Raw genomic sequence first — 17,130 nt, 5'->3', positions numbered from 1 at the left:
CTCTTTGGCTAAATTTTTCCTGTTTTTTCAACCCCAAGCCAAATGTCAAAATCAGATTTCCCATTCTAGGGTAAAAAGGCAAAATAACCTAACAAGTTTAATTTAAGTTGAACAATTTTTTTCACACGTACTATCTAAAAACTTTGTAAAACTGAACAATGATGAGCATGTGATTGGTGCTGTATCTTTTACTGTATGTAAAAGACAACACTTAAGCTACAACCCTTAAGTCCTTTTACTTTTTCCAACAGGGCCTCAAGCTGTCCAGGCAGCCCCGGGACGGCATGCCCCTGACCTCTGCCTCCTGAGAAGCTGAGATAATAGGTGTCAATTACCATGTTAGCTTGGTGTTGAAAGTTGGCCTGACTTTAGCCCAGGCTGGCCTTGAACCAAAATCTACTGTGTCTGCTTTCCAAAGGACAACACTTAACACAAAATTTGAATTAATTTTATTTCCCCTAAGCTAACAACTTCTCTGCATTGAATAAAAGCAATAAAGTAAAATAAAATCCCCCAAATGACAAAGTATCAGAAATCCAGATTTAGTTACACTTTATTTGTGAAAATGTTCAGCCATTTTATTGGTCTGTAAAAGAACCATTCATCTGGGTCAAAAATGAATTCTATAAATCAAAGAATATTCTACACCTTGAAAAAGAAAATCAGCAGTAACATTCTCACTGAACATTGTAATTACATTTTTTTCATAAAAGGTACATACTATTCTGCACTTCTCCACCCAAAGCAGTGGTGTGTTATGCTTGTTTTTTATATATATATATATATATATAAAAAGTTTACATCCTGTGGCAGGAAAACCCCTTTCTCTTTCACTTTTACTAAACAACTGGAGAAAATTTTCAAGTCTGTATAAAGTTGTCTATAAGCTGGAAAATGAACATGTTCAATCTCCATTTATATTTTAGTGCATTTTTGACAATTGTCACATTTTTAATAAAAGTAAGAAAATGTACACAGTACTAAAGAGTTTCATCAAATGTTTTTAAGGTCTTAAGAATATGGGGCACAGAACAAAAATCATTTTGATGAATGAAACTCATATAAAATGGGGAAAATGTAGGCAAAGTTTACAAATCCTTTGTCATTTTGAAGACACACAGAAAATGAACTTTGGATACCTATCCATTTTGAGTGTTTTCCTTAGTCTTTCATGCAGACAGTACTAATCTCAGTTCTAAGGTACCAACCCCTTTCCTGGTGAGCAACATTCTCTGCAGTTGCCATGATTTCCAAAGGATATAAATTTAGCCCTTGAATGAACAATGCATGAAATCTACAAGTACCTGGTGAAAAACAACTGCTAATAGCAGTAATTATGTATCAACAAAAAATCTATTTCAGTCAACTAGCTACTCAGATGTCCATCTTCAAAGGCAGCTTCCTACAGCAACAGTAAACAATAGACGATGTACATTTGATGAAACATTCTTTGCACTGGAGAAACATGAAAATAAATATAGTATAACTTTTCTAATACCTCTTTCTCAGACCTGTACTAGTTTACTGGTTCAAGAAGCTCTCATTACATTTTGTCATTTGTATTTTACATATTGCTATTTGGGTAATTCAAACAAAATGCAGGTCTTCTGTAAAAGAATAAAAACATTGACAAGTAGGCATGTGCCAGGGACCAAATTAGAGGGTTCTTTGGTGCAATTAGTCCAAATTCTCAGATTTGAAGGATAATATGTACCAATAAAAAAAATCTGCTGCTGGACATCTACAGCAGTGCTCTGTCCTGCTTCACATTACAAATTGAAAAAACAGTTGTTCTCAATAAGCCAATTTTATTTTTTTAAGTGAGGCATTGCCAGAAAATTTTGCACGTTAACCTGGACAATGATATAGTTCTGTACCCTCAGTTGTGAAACACGACGTGAGCTAAAGGCAAAGACTGGTTCTCACAAGGACACTGCTTCAAGTCTGGAGCCAGAACAGTGTGCTTAAACAGTCTTCTTAGATATTTTCTTGCCTTTCTTAAAAACTAGCTTATTTTTAATGTAGCCACGCTTCCTTTTGGTGGTCTAAAAGGAAAACACAATATATGGTATTAGTTCAGGTTTCTTACCTATAGTTTACTGTGTTATCACATTGTCTTAGTTCTGCCTGGGACGAGACCCTTTGGGTAGTACCATTACCTGCTTCAGGCTGAATATACTGAGAAATCTGAGGCAAACCTAAGAATCCTGAGGTTGAAGATGAAAGGAGAGACTACCACCATAGCATTCCCCGTCATTAATTAAAGGAATGAATCGCAATCTTTCCTCTTGACCTTTAAATCCTAGTGGTTATAATTACTCAATTTCCAGGCTCAACAGAACACTAGATTAAGGATACCAGAAAACAGTAATGCTGTTGCTGGTTTTGGAGTCAGCTATGTGTCAGAAATATAACTACTACCATTTTTCTATAACAATTTAGGATCTCACTAAAATACCTTCAAACAGGTGTTTTCTGGTGTAGTGACAGAAATGTAGTGACAGAAATTACTACAAAAAATGTTTACTAGGTTAAAACCCTATAAGGGAGACCATAATTTATCAACTTGACACCCCCTCCTAGATACTGAAGAAATGTTAACTATTCTTTGGGATTTAATGGACCATCAAAGTGCTAGGTTTAACAGAGTTTAAGGACTTAAGATCTGACTGCTCAAATTCCATTTTTACATTCAAACAATTCTTAGAGGAAGCTTTAGCAACAGGATAAATATAAAATCGTGTTCTTATACAATTCATGTGTTTCTCCAACAGGGATAAGAACACATGGCAAAATGCAATCAACCTTATTTTGCTCTTTCATAACTTCCATTCTTTTTTTTTTTTTTTGTGCCAGTTCTGGGGCTTGAACTCAGTTCTGGGCACTGTCCCTGAGCCTCTTTGGCACAAGGCCGACGCTCCACTGGACCACAGTGCCACATCTGACTTTTTCTGAGTAGCTTATTGGAGTGTTAAGAGTCTCACAGACTTCTCTGCCTGGGCTGACTTCGAACCATGATCCTCAGATCTCAGCCTTCTGAGTAACTAAGATTGATTATAGGCATGAGCCACTAGTGCCTGGCATATTTTTCTTTTTATTAAAGCAAAAAGTAAAACCTTCTGGGTGTTTTTTTTAAAAAACCATAAAAAAGGTCATTTCCTTAATAATCACAATGTATAAACTTCTAAACAGAAACTTTTGTCTAGGGCTGGGGATATAGCCTAGTGGCAAGAGTGCCTGCCTCGGATACACGAGGCCCTAGGTTCGATTCCCCAGCACCACATATACAGAAAACGGCCAGAAGCGGCGCTGTGGCTCAAGTGGCAGAGTGCTAGCCTTGAGCGGGAAGAAGCCAGGGACAGTGCTCAGGCCCTGAGTCCAAGGCCCAGTACTGGCCAAAAAAAAAAAAAAGAAACTTTTGTCTATGCAATTTCATAACTTACATCATCGAAACTGTCTAATTATACAACCAAGTCCTAGGATGATTTCTCCTACTAAGGTTGAGCTATTCCAGAAAGATACTTTGCAGCTCTAGATTACAATCTCTAGTGGTTTTATCTGCCCTATCTTCAGTGACAGGAGAACTGTGAGAATGACTGTTCTACGCATACCTTTCTCCCATGAAGGCAAACCAAGTAGGGAGAGAAAAGTAGGAAAAAAGCATTACTTTATAGGGCTAGTAAAAAATAGATTTTATGGGGCTGGGGATATGGCCTAGTGGCAAGAGAGCCTGCCTCGTATACATGAGGCCCTGGGTTCGATTCCCCAGCACCACATATACAGAAAACGGCCAGAAGTGGCGCTGTGGCTCAAGTGGCAGAGTGCTAGCCTTGAGCAAAAGGAAGCCAGGGACAGTGCTCAGGCCCTGAGTCCCAGGCCCAGGACTGGCCAAAAAAAAATAAGATTTTATGCATTGAAAACCAAATTCCAAAAATCTTTTGAAATAATTAAAAACTTACACAAAACAGTTTTGTTTGTCTATTTACCCTTGCTTATTTGGGAAGATTATGGATAGGAGAGCAAGAGGTAAGATTTTAAAAATTTACTGTTTTTTGGAAGCCCTGTCATGATAGCAAGTTCAACAACTTAAAGAAAAGGTAAAATAAAGGTCTTCTCTATGCTTAGATGTCTTAGGAGTAACTGCTTCTAGACTTTGCTGTGACTTTGGCACTGTTGTAACTCACCTGGTTCTCTGCCTCAGGCCTGTGAGAAATCAGAACACCCAATTTCTTATTTTACCTGAAGACTAGAATATCTTATGACTACTACAGTGAGAGTTAATTCTGTTTGGTAACTTGTTATCTATCAAGCTAATATATAAAGTGTCTATAACATTCAGAACTCTTATAGTATAAAAGTGCATTATGAGCACATTTAAAAGACAGTTGCTTCAATGATTTAAAATAACTCATCTTGAACCATTGAAAACTAAGCATCCATTCAAATAATAGGACTGAAAGCAGTCTCATAATAATTGACAACAATCAGTACTTTAAGATGTAACATTAACATTTTACCTCTGTGCATAATATATCTTGTTTTCTACAATTGAACACATTAAATATTAATTTTCAGTAAGTTTTAAAGTTAAGATTAGAGGTCTACTTGGCTTAAGTGAATAATTTGTTCCCAGTAAAATACTTCATAGCCTAATATTTATTAGAAAATGATTGTAGAAGTCACACCAAAATTCTTGCCTACAAGTCTTCTCCTAATAATTACATAAAAAAATAAGTACCTTTATACAAATGATTCTTATTGCTTCAGAAGGCTTTTTATATTAGCACACAAAGGAATGTACTATCATATTTTCATACATTCATATGTTTTAATCGAATTTACCCCGCTACACTTTTTACTACCTTTAAAATAATTTTAATGGGTTTCATCATTTACTTTCACCCTTCTAATGGTTCCCACCCTCTACACAATCCTCAATTTAAGGTCAAAATTCTGCATAAGAGAAACATGCAATATTAGTCTTGGTCTGGCTAATGCCTATTTTTATTCAGTGAGAAATATAGTGAAACCTTTTACTAAGAATAGAACATGAAGATGGGATATAAAATGACCAAAAGATGAGAAATTAATGACAATTCATTTAAGCATTGGGATTTTTTCCCCTATACATTTAAAAAGTAATCACCATAGATATTTTACACTGCAAATATCCTAACACAAATTAAAACTATATGTCTGTAGAAACACCTCAACTTGTTCATGGACAACCATCAAGCTATCTAGAAAAGGCTGCTGTTAAGGAGAGCTTAAGTGCTCAGCTTGAAAAGAATACATATGCCTAGGGTGTATATATGAGCTATGAAATCTGGCAAGTGGAAATTTACTGGAATTTTCAGTAATTCTTTTTCATATAAACCAACAAACATTGAGTTACTCTTCTATAAAATGACTCCACTTAACACTCACCTTCTTTGACAAGTATTTCTGTTTGGGAGAAATGTTGGTGACACGAAGTTTGTGATTTAGTGTCTCCCTGTTATCAGGTGCTTTCACTTTATATATTCTGACAAGCCAGTGTTCTGATGTAAAGGCTTCCTCCAAATGCTTGAATTTAATGTCCTTATTTCCAATCTCAGCATTACGTGTTCGGTCAAAACCTGGGGGTGTACGGAAATCTAGCTGCAAGAGTAATATTAGTACTCAATGTTAACTGAATTGGAAAAGATTGAGTATTAAAGGTAGTAAATGTTATCATTACTGAACATTAAAGATAGTAAATGTTATCATTACTGAACAACTTCACACTTTAAGAAAACAGTAATATAAAGAGTTGCAATGAGGGCTGGGGATATGGCCTAGTGGCAAGAGTGCCTGCCTCATATACATGAGGCCCTGGGTTCGATTCCCCAGCACCACATATACAGAAAATGGCCAGAAGTGGCGCTGTGGCTCATGTGGCAGAGTGCTAGCCTTGAGCAAAAGGAAGCCAGGGACAGTGCTCAGGCCCTGAGTCCAAGCCCCAGGACTGGCCAAAAAAAAAAGAGTTGCAATGAGGAAGAGAAATTAAATACATCACTAAGAATTTTACAGACTCCTTCAGAGATCAGCAATCCTCAGTCATTAACCAATAAGAATAAAGGGGAAAAAGCCAACCAACCTACCCGATCAACCAAAAAACTCACACACAAAGCCAAATTAAAATGAAATCCATCAAAAGTCCTCTAAAAGAAAATAGATACAGGAAAAAAACTGGAAGTGGAGGTGTGGTTCAAAGTGATAGAGCACCAACCTTGAGTGACAATGCTAAGGGACAGTGCCCCAATCATGAGTTCATGCTCCAGTATTGGCATGTAGGTAACAACGCGTACACACGCATTACACCCACGTACACACCCACGTACACACACACACACACACACACACACACACACACACACACGGAAAGAGAACATAAGATGCTTAAAACACAGAAGATGCTTTCTGTCTTAGGCCCTCACAATTTTGAATTGTTTTGCCTAATATGGTCTTTATTTAGCTGTTTGGCACTGATGGCTTGCTCCTTTAACACTTTTGGAATCAGTCTAAGTACAACCTCTTCAGAGGAATACGTTCTCTAGGCTGGGAAGGGTGGTTCACACTGTTAAAACAGCTACTCAAGAGGTGGAGATTAACAGTCCTTTTCAACCAATAAGATGGGTGTGAAGGTGAGTGAGTATGATCCCAGCGGCACATAGGAGGCCCTGGGAGGCCATAAGTAGGACAATCAGGTCTCAGGTAAGTCCACAGCAAAAAAATAAAAAGCCAGACAAGATCCTACTTGAAAAAGAACTAAAAAAGAAAAACAGGGTTGTGGGTATGGCTCAAGGTGAAGCACCTGCCTAGTAAAAACAAGGTCCTGAATTTAAACCCCAGTACTGCCAAAACAATGAACAGAAAAGAAATTGTAGCCTTAATTATGTAGACACACAAACCTAGGTAAATTCCACTCTAAAGAGTAAAAAGGACTATTTCATAGCATATAGATAATATAGATATAAGCTCTTGTTTATATTGTAGCCATGCAACATAAGTGAGGCGGGCATGAAAACTGAACACATGCTAACACATGGCTTAAACTGTAGATAAAAGCAGACCATTCTAACAGTCAAGTCTTCAGCCCACATAAGTCATAACTATTCTGTAAGAGGACAAAATTTGTTTCACAAATTGAGGCTTTAAATCCCTCCAAGTTGGAGAGTTATCATGAGCTTGTGATAGTAAAAAATTTAGACAGGTTATCATTCCTCTCCATTCTAGTTTATAAACTTGACTATAAAGCAATATGAAATCAATTTTGACAATACAAAAACAGCAACTTGGTATTATAGTCATTAAAGCTATAAAATACTTGGAAATAATTGGGGAAATATAAATTCCTCCTTAATCCTTAACCTTCTTGAGTTATAATTTGGGATGAACTCCTGTAGCAGTATAGAGTAATAAGAAAAAAACAAATTCATTAATATATGCAGTGATATCATACAGGAGAAACAGCAATGAAAAATTATGATATCAATGAAAAGTTAAGACATATGCATCTTCAAAAGAGACCAGTAGGGGCTGGGAATGTGACTTAGTGGTAGAGGGCTTGCCTAGAATGCATGAAGGGGTTCCATTCCTCAGTACCACATATACAGAGAAGGTCAGAAGTGGCACTGTGGCTCAAGTGGTAGAGTGCTAGCCTTAAGCAAAAAGAAGCCAGAGATAGTGCTTAGGCCCTGAGTTCAAGCCCCGGGATTGGCAACAACGAAATACCAGTAGCTGGGCACTGGTAGTTCATACATGTAATCTCCAATTATACAGAAGAAGTATGGTTCAAGTAGTTAAACGCTAGCCTTGAGCAAAAAAGTTCTGGAACAATGCCCAGACTCTGAGTTCAAGACCCAGAACCAGACAAAAAAAACAACAAAAATGAAATACATAGGGGGAACTAATATAAGGAAGCTCTCTATGCAGATTCCTCTAGTGCCCTCTCTGGGATGAAAAGAGGTGCAGAGCAGTCTTCCAGATAAGAATTTAATTCTTATCTTTAGACAAAGAAGTTTGAATCAAGAAAACTTTGCTTTCATTTGTGTTTAATTACTTTTAGTTAAAAAAATGGTTTTTATGTGACAGAGGTATATCTTTAGGTTCCATATGGTCTACACCTCAAAATCCAGCATCAATCCAACTTTGTTATTTTCAAATAAGTACAGTCAAGTTCAGAGGATAAGACTTATCTGAACTTACTGAAAGTGACCTAGACAGTTCTAGCTATATGTAGTAATACAGAATGATAGAACGATGACAGAGTGAATGTCTAAAGGGACTACATAACCCATCAGGTTTTGGCTTTTCTCTACCAAGTAGGAAAGAATCCCACAAACTGGAGATTTCTCTCCTGGAGAGAAAGCCTTTCAAAAGTTTGCAGTCAAAAAGGTAGAAAGGCAAACAAAGGTTAGATTTGAGCTAGTATTAAAAATATTTTGGAAAGAAATCTTTGATCTATTTTTTCTAATTTCTTATGTAGAAATTTGTGAAATCTAAATTTAACTGAAACAGAATTTTTAGACAAGTACATTTCTCTGTATGGCAGATGAAATCAAGACATCATTCTGTTTCCTACAGGAAATTTTTGTTTTGAAAAACTGATTTAACCAACCTGCATTTCTCCAAATCTGTAGTATGACATTTTATACATAAGGCAATTCAGTAAAGTTGGGGATCCTGCTTTGTCAACACGAAATTCTCCCTGTTGGGTGAAATAGTCACCTTCCTAGGAGAAAGAAACCAGAAACTCTATGTCAATTGAATTTAGCACATCAAAAGCTACAAGGCTCTGTTTTCCTTTTCTTTGAAAGAAGCAGCTTTTGACATACCTTCATAAAAACATTTTAATTTTTATCTTGCACCCTAAGTTAATTTCAATATTTTAGACAAGAGTAAAACCTTCATAGTTCCAAAAGAACTGAAGCAACACTATTTTATTCTAAAAAGGGCTAGCCCTATATCCTCATTCTTATTACTCCTTTCAGACTTGTCCTAATTTTTCCCTTATGAACTCTAACAATCCTCCTTTAGCTGGAGAAGGAAATGTTTAAAAAAACATTAATTTAAAAAAATGTAATAGTACTGAGCACTATTTTTGTGCTAAGAGTAATATTCATTGGGTTAATTTATAGATTAATCACTATAGAGAACAATTTGGTCCTCTAGTTAGTGTAATTTCTGATTATAAAAAAGTAATTTTGGTCCAGAAATCCCTTGTTTATAAATTTATTCTACAGAGATACCTGCATGTGGTGAAATAATGAATGCAGAAAATGTAAAAAGTTATTTGCTGCACCATTTTAAGACAAAACATTAGAAACAACCTTAATGTCATCAACAGGGGTAGGTTAAATAAATCAGGTAAACACATAATGCAAATGTACGAAAGGAAGTTCTCCATAACCTAATACAGAAAAATCTGAAGGTATACTATGAACACAGTACACACCTTATTTTTAGTTACCTCCTTAAATAAGAATCACAAATAAATATATAATGTGGTTAAAGGACTTTGGTCTGTTTATTTTGCAACTGCCAAAATAAAATTTTATACACATGCACATACTGTGGAATGGCTACACTGAGCTAACAATGTGTTATTTCACTTATTTATTTTCTTATAGTGAGATCACTTAAAAAATATTCTCATCAATTTACAAGCACACAATTGATACTTTGTCAATAACTAGTGATCTTTTCTTTTAAAAGTTTACAATAAATCCTTTTTTTATTCTACACTATGTAGCCCCAAAGCTAACCTCAAACTTGTAATCCTCTTGCATCTGTCTCCCAAATGCTGGGACTACAGGCGTTTGCTACCTTTTAATCTTTTCTACTTTAATTTGAATCATGTGAATGTATTAACTATTGACAACATTTAAAAATGATCAATTTTAAAACTCAGTTTCTATATATAAAAATATTTGCAAAGTATCAATTTGGAAACCCTAATCTTTATGTCACAATTTTAACCATGTTAAAATGCATATATTGGGAGAATATTTCGTAACAATAACTTAAGGAAATGTTTGCTAATCACGGCTAAGGGAAAATTTCATGAAACATAGTTGATCAAGAAAGTATCTCATAAAACGACATATAATGCATTTATTTCTCCAAAGATTCTTTCATTTTGTTTCAGTAAAAAAAGCTTACTCTCATTGTTTGTGCCTTTCTTGAATGGAGCACAATTCTGGATGCTCATTCTCTAAAAGATCACAACTGAATGGGAAAAATAAGATAAAATCTAACTATTCAATACATATGTGTCATTTGCTGACAAAGAAATGGATGCACTTCTGAAAGGGGTGCATATGTGGCAGGCGAAGGTATTCAAAAAGGGTCTGTTATATGCACTTGTCAGGGGAGTCAAGGGAAGAAACCACAAGCAAGTTTTGGAGTGCAGAGTAGAGTAGCAAAATGAGAAAAAGTTGGGAGAGAACCAAGAGAATTCTAGGCTAAGGAATTTGGACTTTAAACCAATGCTTCACTAAGACAGAGTATTATTATGTAGTAGCTACTAGGATAAAGCTTCCTTGACATTACTACACATTTTCACAACAGTGCTACAAGTGAGTTATTTTTGGCATTTTTAATAGTGATGACCTAAGTCTTGCCTTGGTGATCTTTATAATTCCAGACCCTAAAAAACAACCTAGTGTTCAAAACATTTATGTGTTGACTGGCCCAAAATGACATGCTCATAACACCAAGCTGAAAGAATTTTAGTTGGTGGGTTATGTGTCTGGGTTTCAAGGCTACTTCCCATACTGTTACAGGCTAAGGCAAAGAGAACAATTTCAAGGTTACTAGACCTGTCAGGTTTACCAACATAAGGGTCAGTATTAAAGCAGAAGCAATGGAAATGGAAATATAGGGCTAACATGAAAGGCAGTAAAGAAATAAAAGCAAGAAGTCTTGGTAAGGCATTGTTTCACCGAGTTAAAAAGAAATGCAGTCATGAGGGTAAGGTTCAGGGATATTCACTGTTAGGCAATGTCTTCATCACAGAACATGCTACATAATATAGTCTACTATGTTCCTAGGCTATACAATATAATACTGTCATATATGCAGCTTACTCTTGACCTAAATGTTTTATGGCAGATGACTCAAGTATGGGTTTCAAAAAAATTTAAACATAAAAAATGCTTCTAATAATTTAACAGTTAGTAGTCAGGAGGTAACAGCACTAATTTAGAAAAGAAACAGGATTATGAAAGCAAACACAAAACTACTAGCAAAAAAAAGAATGATATAGACATGTAAGCTGTCTTCCACATACGTAGGATTCGTACCCAAATATCTTATTTCTTACCCGAATGTCTTTTGGATGCTCCCCTTCAGCTATCCTAACCATCCACAGAAATTTGTTGATATCATCACCAGAATAGCCAATAACTCCTCCAAAAATAACCAAAACATAATCAACATCTAGAGTCCTCATGATTTTATAGGCTGCTGTTTCATTAGAAGACATAGCTTTTCCCACCTGTAGAATGAAATAAAAAAGTGTACATTTTTACTGAAAGATGTATTTTGTGGTCAATTAAGTTCTGTGAGAGTAACATTTACTAATTAAGAACTGCAAGGGTTAATGACACTTTCTTACAACCTCAGGCCAGGATTGGCCAGTGACCTTGTTAGTGTATATATATTCTCTCTCATACTTCAGAGACCTCTGATCATTAGTTATAACACAAATACAAATATAATTCATTTAGTTATGACATATATTTCCTTATTGGAAACCTTTCACATATAGAAGTGATCACTTCATATGAATTAGCCATTTGGTTGCAAACAGCACACCATAAAATTTAATGTACTTGTTTTACATATTGGCAAATAATTTTTCTTAGGTTTATAAAATGGAAAACAGAAATCATAATTTTCTTAAAATTTCAGATTTTAATTTTCTAGTAAGCTAAAATCCATCAGATCAGTCCATAATTCAGAAGCTAAACAAAATAAGCATACTATGAAGTCATTACTGAATAAATCTGTACAGAAGTATTTTGAGGACTTAGAATATAGTCACTTACATTTTCTTCAAAATTGAAGTATGAGTAAGTAGTAAGTAATAATGATTGTTAAATAGTAAGTAATGATTAATTTTTCATCTCTGAAAAAAAAAATACCTACCAATGCTATGTGGCTGTTATTCCAGGTGTTATTATCAACCAAAGTAGTTCTATTGGCCATTCCAGCTATCTGATAGCCATAATCCCACCAAGACATCACTCGGGCATGTTCATCTGTATTTTGCCTCAGCCAGAAGTAGGCTTCTCTAAAATCATCTAAGATATTCCTGGTGCTGCAAAGAATCACAATAATCTTTCAAATGAGATCTTAAAATGTCAAGAGGCTCACTTAAAATTTTTGCACTGGGACTGGGAATGTGGCTTAGTGGTAGAGTGCTTGCCTAGCGTGCACGAAGCCCTGGGTTTGATTCCACAGCACCACATAAACAGAAAAGGCCAGAAGTGACACTGTGGTTCAATAGGTAGAGTGCTTAGCCTTGAGTAAAAAAAAGCCAGGGACAGTGCTCAGGCCCTGAGTTCAAGCACCAGGACTACCCCCACCACCCCAAAAATTTAACTGCATCTGTCACCCAAGTTAAGCGACCTTAAACCTGGACTTTTAATTCCGTATATGGTTAGGATAAGGTCATGACTTGGCATTTCCAACTATTTTCACCGTAATGATGATGCTCTATCAGTACAACAGTTTGAGAAATACTGGTATGTATGATTACGTATACAGAAATATTTGGGAAAAGAAAAGGAAACATAATCAAATCCAGTTTCACAAACATTTGATTTTGGCAACTAAACTATGTTCTTGCCCCACGTTGGGCGCCACAATGTTGGGGTTTTTGCCCCTCCCGGCTCGGACTCTTCCTTCTTTCCTTCCACTCTCCTTTCGTCCTCTCCCCTAACCCCCGGCCTGCAGGTAAGTTAAAGTGGAACCTGACGTGCACGGGATCTGCCGTAGATGTGAGATCGCCTGCAACGAACACATGCAACGGGGCCAGCTTCTTAGAGCGAACTGACTTTATTGAGAGAAGGACAAGGGGAGATGATTCCGAAGGAAGGGGGTTGGCCAGGATTCCGATAGGCCAAGAGCTGTCACCTGACCCCCAAGGGCTAGCGTCACTCTGAGCGCGCCGAGCCAGGGTGGGGTTGGTAGGTGCTGGGCTGGCTGGCAACCGGTTGGTCCAACCGGTTTCTCTGGATTCCAATCCAGAGGGGGTAGCAGGGCCGCATTCTCCAGGGCTGGGGGAGGTGCATCAAGCCCCTTCCATCAAGGCGAGAAAGATGGACCCCAACACTGGTATGTATGATTACGTATACAGAAATATTTGGGAAAAGAAAAGGAAACATAATCAAATCCAGTTTCACAAACATTTGATTTTGGCAACTAAACTATGTTCTTACCCATCATGATTATAAGAGGCCAGAACCACACTTGGACTAGAGTAGGCATTGCTTGTGACCCAGGTACAGTGAACAGCAAACATCATCAACAGCATGAGCATCAACATAGTAACAATGCTTTTTATATTAGGTCCTAAACCCTCTTCTGTTTTTTCCTGTTCGGTTACATGTTTCCTCACTTTACCTGCCTGCAGATATAAAACAAAACAAAGAAGAAAACAAAAAACAGTTCAGATATTTTCATCATTGGATTTGCTTCATTAAGATAGTAGGAAAAATGTTCTACGAATGTTAATCAACTTAGTTAGATGACTTAAAAAATGTCTATGTCCTCCTGTAGGTGATGGAGCTTTCTAAAATTCATCAAAGCAGTCTCTAAAGTCAAACAGAAGTCAGGTTTCCTGGGAGTATACCTAATCCAGGAATTAAGTTCCAGAGTAAAATATCTCCAAAATAAGAAGCCACTTTCAAACCCAGTTGTCCTTATGTTGTATTATTTTTTGTTGTTGTTGTTGTTGTTGCTGATCCTGAGGCTTGGACAATTGTCCCTGAAGTGTTTTTGCTCAAAGCACCACTTGAACTATAGCTCTACTTCTCCAGCTTTTTGATGGTGAATTGGAAATAGAGTCTTAAGGACTTTCCTGCCTGGGTTGGCTCTGAACCATGATCCTCAGATATCAGCCTCCTGACCAGCTAGGATTATAAGCATAAGGCAACCATGCCTAGCCCTTATGTCTTAATTATATAGAGGAAATAATCATACGACCCTCAGTCTGGCAATGTAAAATACATGCCCATATATATTTACACATATAATATATATTACATCATTATAAATTCTTAATTACAGAAACTGAGATGTCAATGTCCAGCTATAACCCAAACTATGTAGGGCTTTACAATGCAAAACAAAATGCATTTATAAAATTAGCCTTCCTATTTCCAAATCTTAAAAAACAAAGACTTGTTAAGATAACCTTAAACACACACCTAAATGTCAAGAAATAATTCCACCAAAAACTGGAACAGAAAACAAGTTCTAAATTACAAGGCTAATTAAGAACCCACAAAACAGGACAAAATATGATAAATTAACATCTTTATGAATTATACAGCTATTATATTAAGGTAAGAATTTCAGATAATCCTACTAAACTAGGAAGCTTCACTATTTAAGTACTTAAGACTTGGTCAATACTAAAACAGAATTTGCATCAAATAAAATCTTGTTCTGTTAACTGAGAAAGTAAAGGTTAAAAACGAATAACACTGTAGCGCCTACTATTAACAAAATGGTGTGTGTGTGTAGTTGCTTAATAAAGTGCAGCCAAATAAAATTTTTAATAATCTTTTAATATACTTAACAATGTACACTGGGGCTGGAGGTGTGGCTTACTGGTGGAGTGTTTCCGCAGCTTGCAGGGTATATCGACCTTAAGGATAAGCAACAGCTCACATGCTTCCTTCCCTCCCCTCTCTTCTGTGCTGATACTGGTGCTTACCTCAGGGCCTTACACTTTCTCTTGGCTTTTTCCTCTTATACCTGGTAGTGAACTGGAGAAAAGAGTCTCCACTTGAGCTATGCCTGGTAAATTGGAGGTAAGAATCTCTCATATTTGCCTGGGGTAATTTCAAACTGTAGTCCTCAGATCACAGCTTCCTGAGTAGCTAGGATTATAGTGTGAGTCACACATTCCCAGCTTATCCACTTCGCTTATAATCTTAAATACAATTCAGTTGTGGTCTAAGGCCAAAACGGTGGTAGTAAAACTTAAAGGGGGGGGGCTGGGAATATGGCCTAGTGGCAAGAGTGCTTGCCTCCTACACATGAAGCTCTTGGTTCGATTCCCCAGCACCACATATATGGAAAACGGCCAGAAGGGTGTTGTGGCTCAGGTGGCAGAGTGCTGGCCTTGAGCGGGAAGAAGCCAGGGAAGGTGCTCAGGCCCTGAGTCCAAGGCCCAGGACTGGCCAAAAAACAAACAAACAAACAAAAAAAAGGGTATTAGCTGGGTGCCAGTGATTCATGCCTGTAATGCTAATCAGGAGGCCGAGATCTGAGGATCAGGTTTGAAGTGAGCCCAGAGACAAAAGATATGAGGACAGCTAGAAGTGGTGAAGTAGTTAATGTACTAAGAGTGGTAGGAGTCTTGAGCAGAAAAGCTCATGAATAGTGCCCAGGCCCTAAGGCCCAGGACTGGCCAGACACAAAAATACGTTAAAAAATGGAAGGATATTGACAAACTTTTAAGTATTTGATTTAACAGGTGGCCCAAAATAACAACAACAAAAAAAAAGATTCAAATATAGAGGCAAACTAAAAATGACAGTGCTTGGATAAATCCCCATTTATTCACATATCTTAATATACAGTTCTTACTGTGGTAGATCAATGAAGACAGCACATAAAAATTTAAAGGCCTTACTTTAGTTTTCCCACCTTATCATACAAATTTCCTGGGTTTCTTTTGTCATCATCATCACTGCTATCCTCGACAGGTGGATTTTCCCTTTTCATGTCATCTCCCAAGTAGTGCTCAAAAACATTGGAAAATGCAATTGCAGACAGCATACAGACGACTGGAGTCAAGGTCAACATCAGCCGCACCATCACTCCAGCAAAATAGACAGCACTGATTGCATACAGAGCAACTGCAAAGACACGTTTCTCTTACAACACGTCAAGGGAAAAATGTTCACAGAAAGCTAAACTAGATGTTTAATACTGAAGTATACCAAGAACAATATAAAAGTAGACAAATGTCTCCCAAAGGAACTAATTCTAAATTGTAAATAATGATCAAATGACTAATACTCACATTTAGAATTTATAACTGTGGTTGACTAAATCAAAACTTATGATATATTCAAATTTAATTACAGTTATGAGGAAATAATTATTTGTCAATGGCACAAATTATGAAATTTAGAACTGACAGATGAAAACGTATTTGCATGCTGTATCATTAAGCACATTAAAGCATATAACCTGCATAAAAGCAAAGATGGATGAAAAGAGCATTACAATATTATTAGTCGAAGGAATAACTTGTAATGTCACTTTTTAAAAAAAAATTTTTTTTGGCCAGTCCTGGGGCTTGGACTCAGGGCCTGAGGACTGTCCCTGGCTTCTTTTTGCTCAAGGCTAGCACTCTGCCACTTGAGCCACAGTGCCCCTTCTGGCCGTTTTCTATATATGTGGTGCTGGGGAAATCGAACCCAGGGCTTCATGTATGCGAGGCAAGCACTCTTGCCACTAGGCCATATCCCCAGCCCCAGTAATGTCACTTTTTAAAGGACATTTAAAAAATTGGAAACAGGTTTGGCACCTATCTTACCTCTATTACCCATTTAATTAATTGCTGTGCTATATTTCACTGTAGAAATATCTCCATCCTATTGCTGATGATCTTTGGAAAGTTCCTAGTTAGTAGCTATACTCTGATTAAAACTCTCATTAGAGTGCTTTAGAATGGTGCTGGGAACTCAAGTCTTGGAGTATATTGGTATATGTGACCCTGTGCATGTTACCAAGCATTGTGTTAAGTTTTTATTATATGCCAGCCACCGGAGCATACATTGTTTTTTTTTTGTTTTGTTTTGTTTTGAGAAAGTAGAGCTAGTATTGAAATTTGAACTCAGGGAACTCTAAAACGAGAGC

At 36.8% G+C, this 17,130-nt stretch overlaps 1 protein-coding gene across 1 annotated transcript in view; it reads right to left on the bottom strand.

The window, feature by feature from the left end:
* Positions 1-432: 432 nt before the first annotated feature.
* The window catches only part of Stt3b (STT3 oligosaccharyltransferase complex catalytic subunit B), an 83,319-nt gene continuing 66,621 nt past the window's right edge, over positions 433-17,130 (bottom strand). The window contains exons 10-16 of the mRNA XM_048348607.1: positions 15,910-16,121; positions 13,470-13,657; positions 12,175-12,346; positions 11,348-11,521; positions 8,642-8,755; positions 5,428-5,640; positions 433-2,045 (exon numbers count right to left, since the gene is read on the bottom strand). Coding sequence (XP_048204564.1) covers positions 1,965-2,045; positions 5,428-5,640; positions 8,642-8,755; positions 11,348-11,521; positions 12,175-12,346; positions 13,470-13,657; positions 15,910-16,121 — 1,154 coding nt within the window. The 3' untranslated portion in view covers positions 433-1,964. The remainder of the gene's footprint in view (positions 2,046-5,427; positions 5,641-8,641; positions 8,756-11,347; positions 11,522-12,174; positions 12,347-13,469; positions 13,658-15,909; positions 16,122-17,130) is intronic.

The sequence above is a fragment of the Perognathus longimembris genome, chromosome 6 (assembly GCF_023159225.1).
Source record: "Perognathus longimembris pacificus isolate PPM17 chromosome 6, ASM2315922v1, whole genome shotgun sequence".
In the NCBI taxonomy this organism is placed as follows: domain Eukaryota; kingdom Metazoa; phylum Chordata; class Mammalia; order Rodentia; family Heteromyidae; genus Perognathus; species Perognathus longimembris.
Note: the sequence above shows the minus strand (reverse complement) of the source record. Positions and strands in the feature narration are given on the sequence as shown.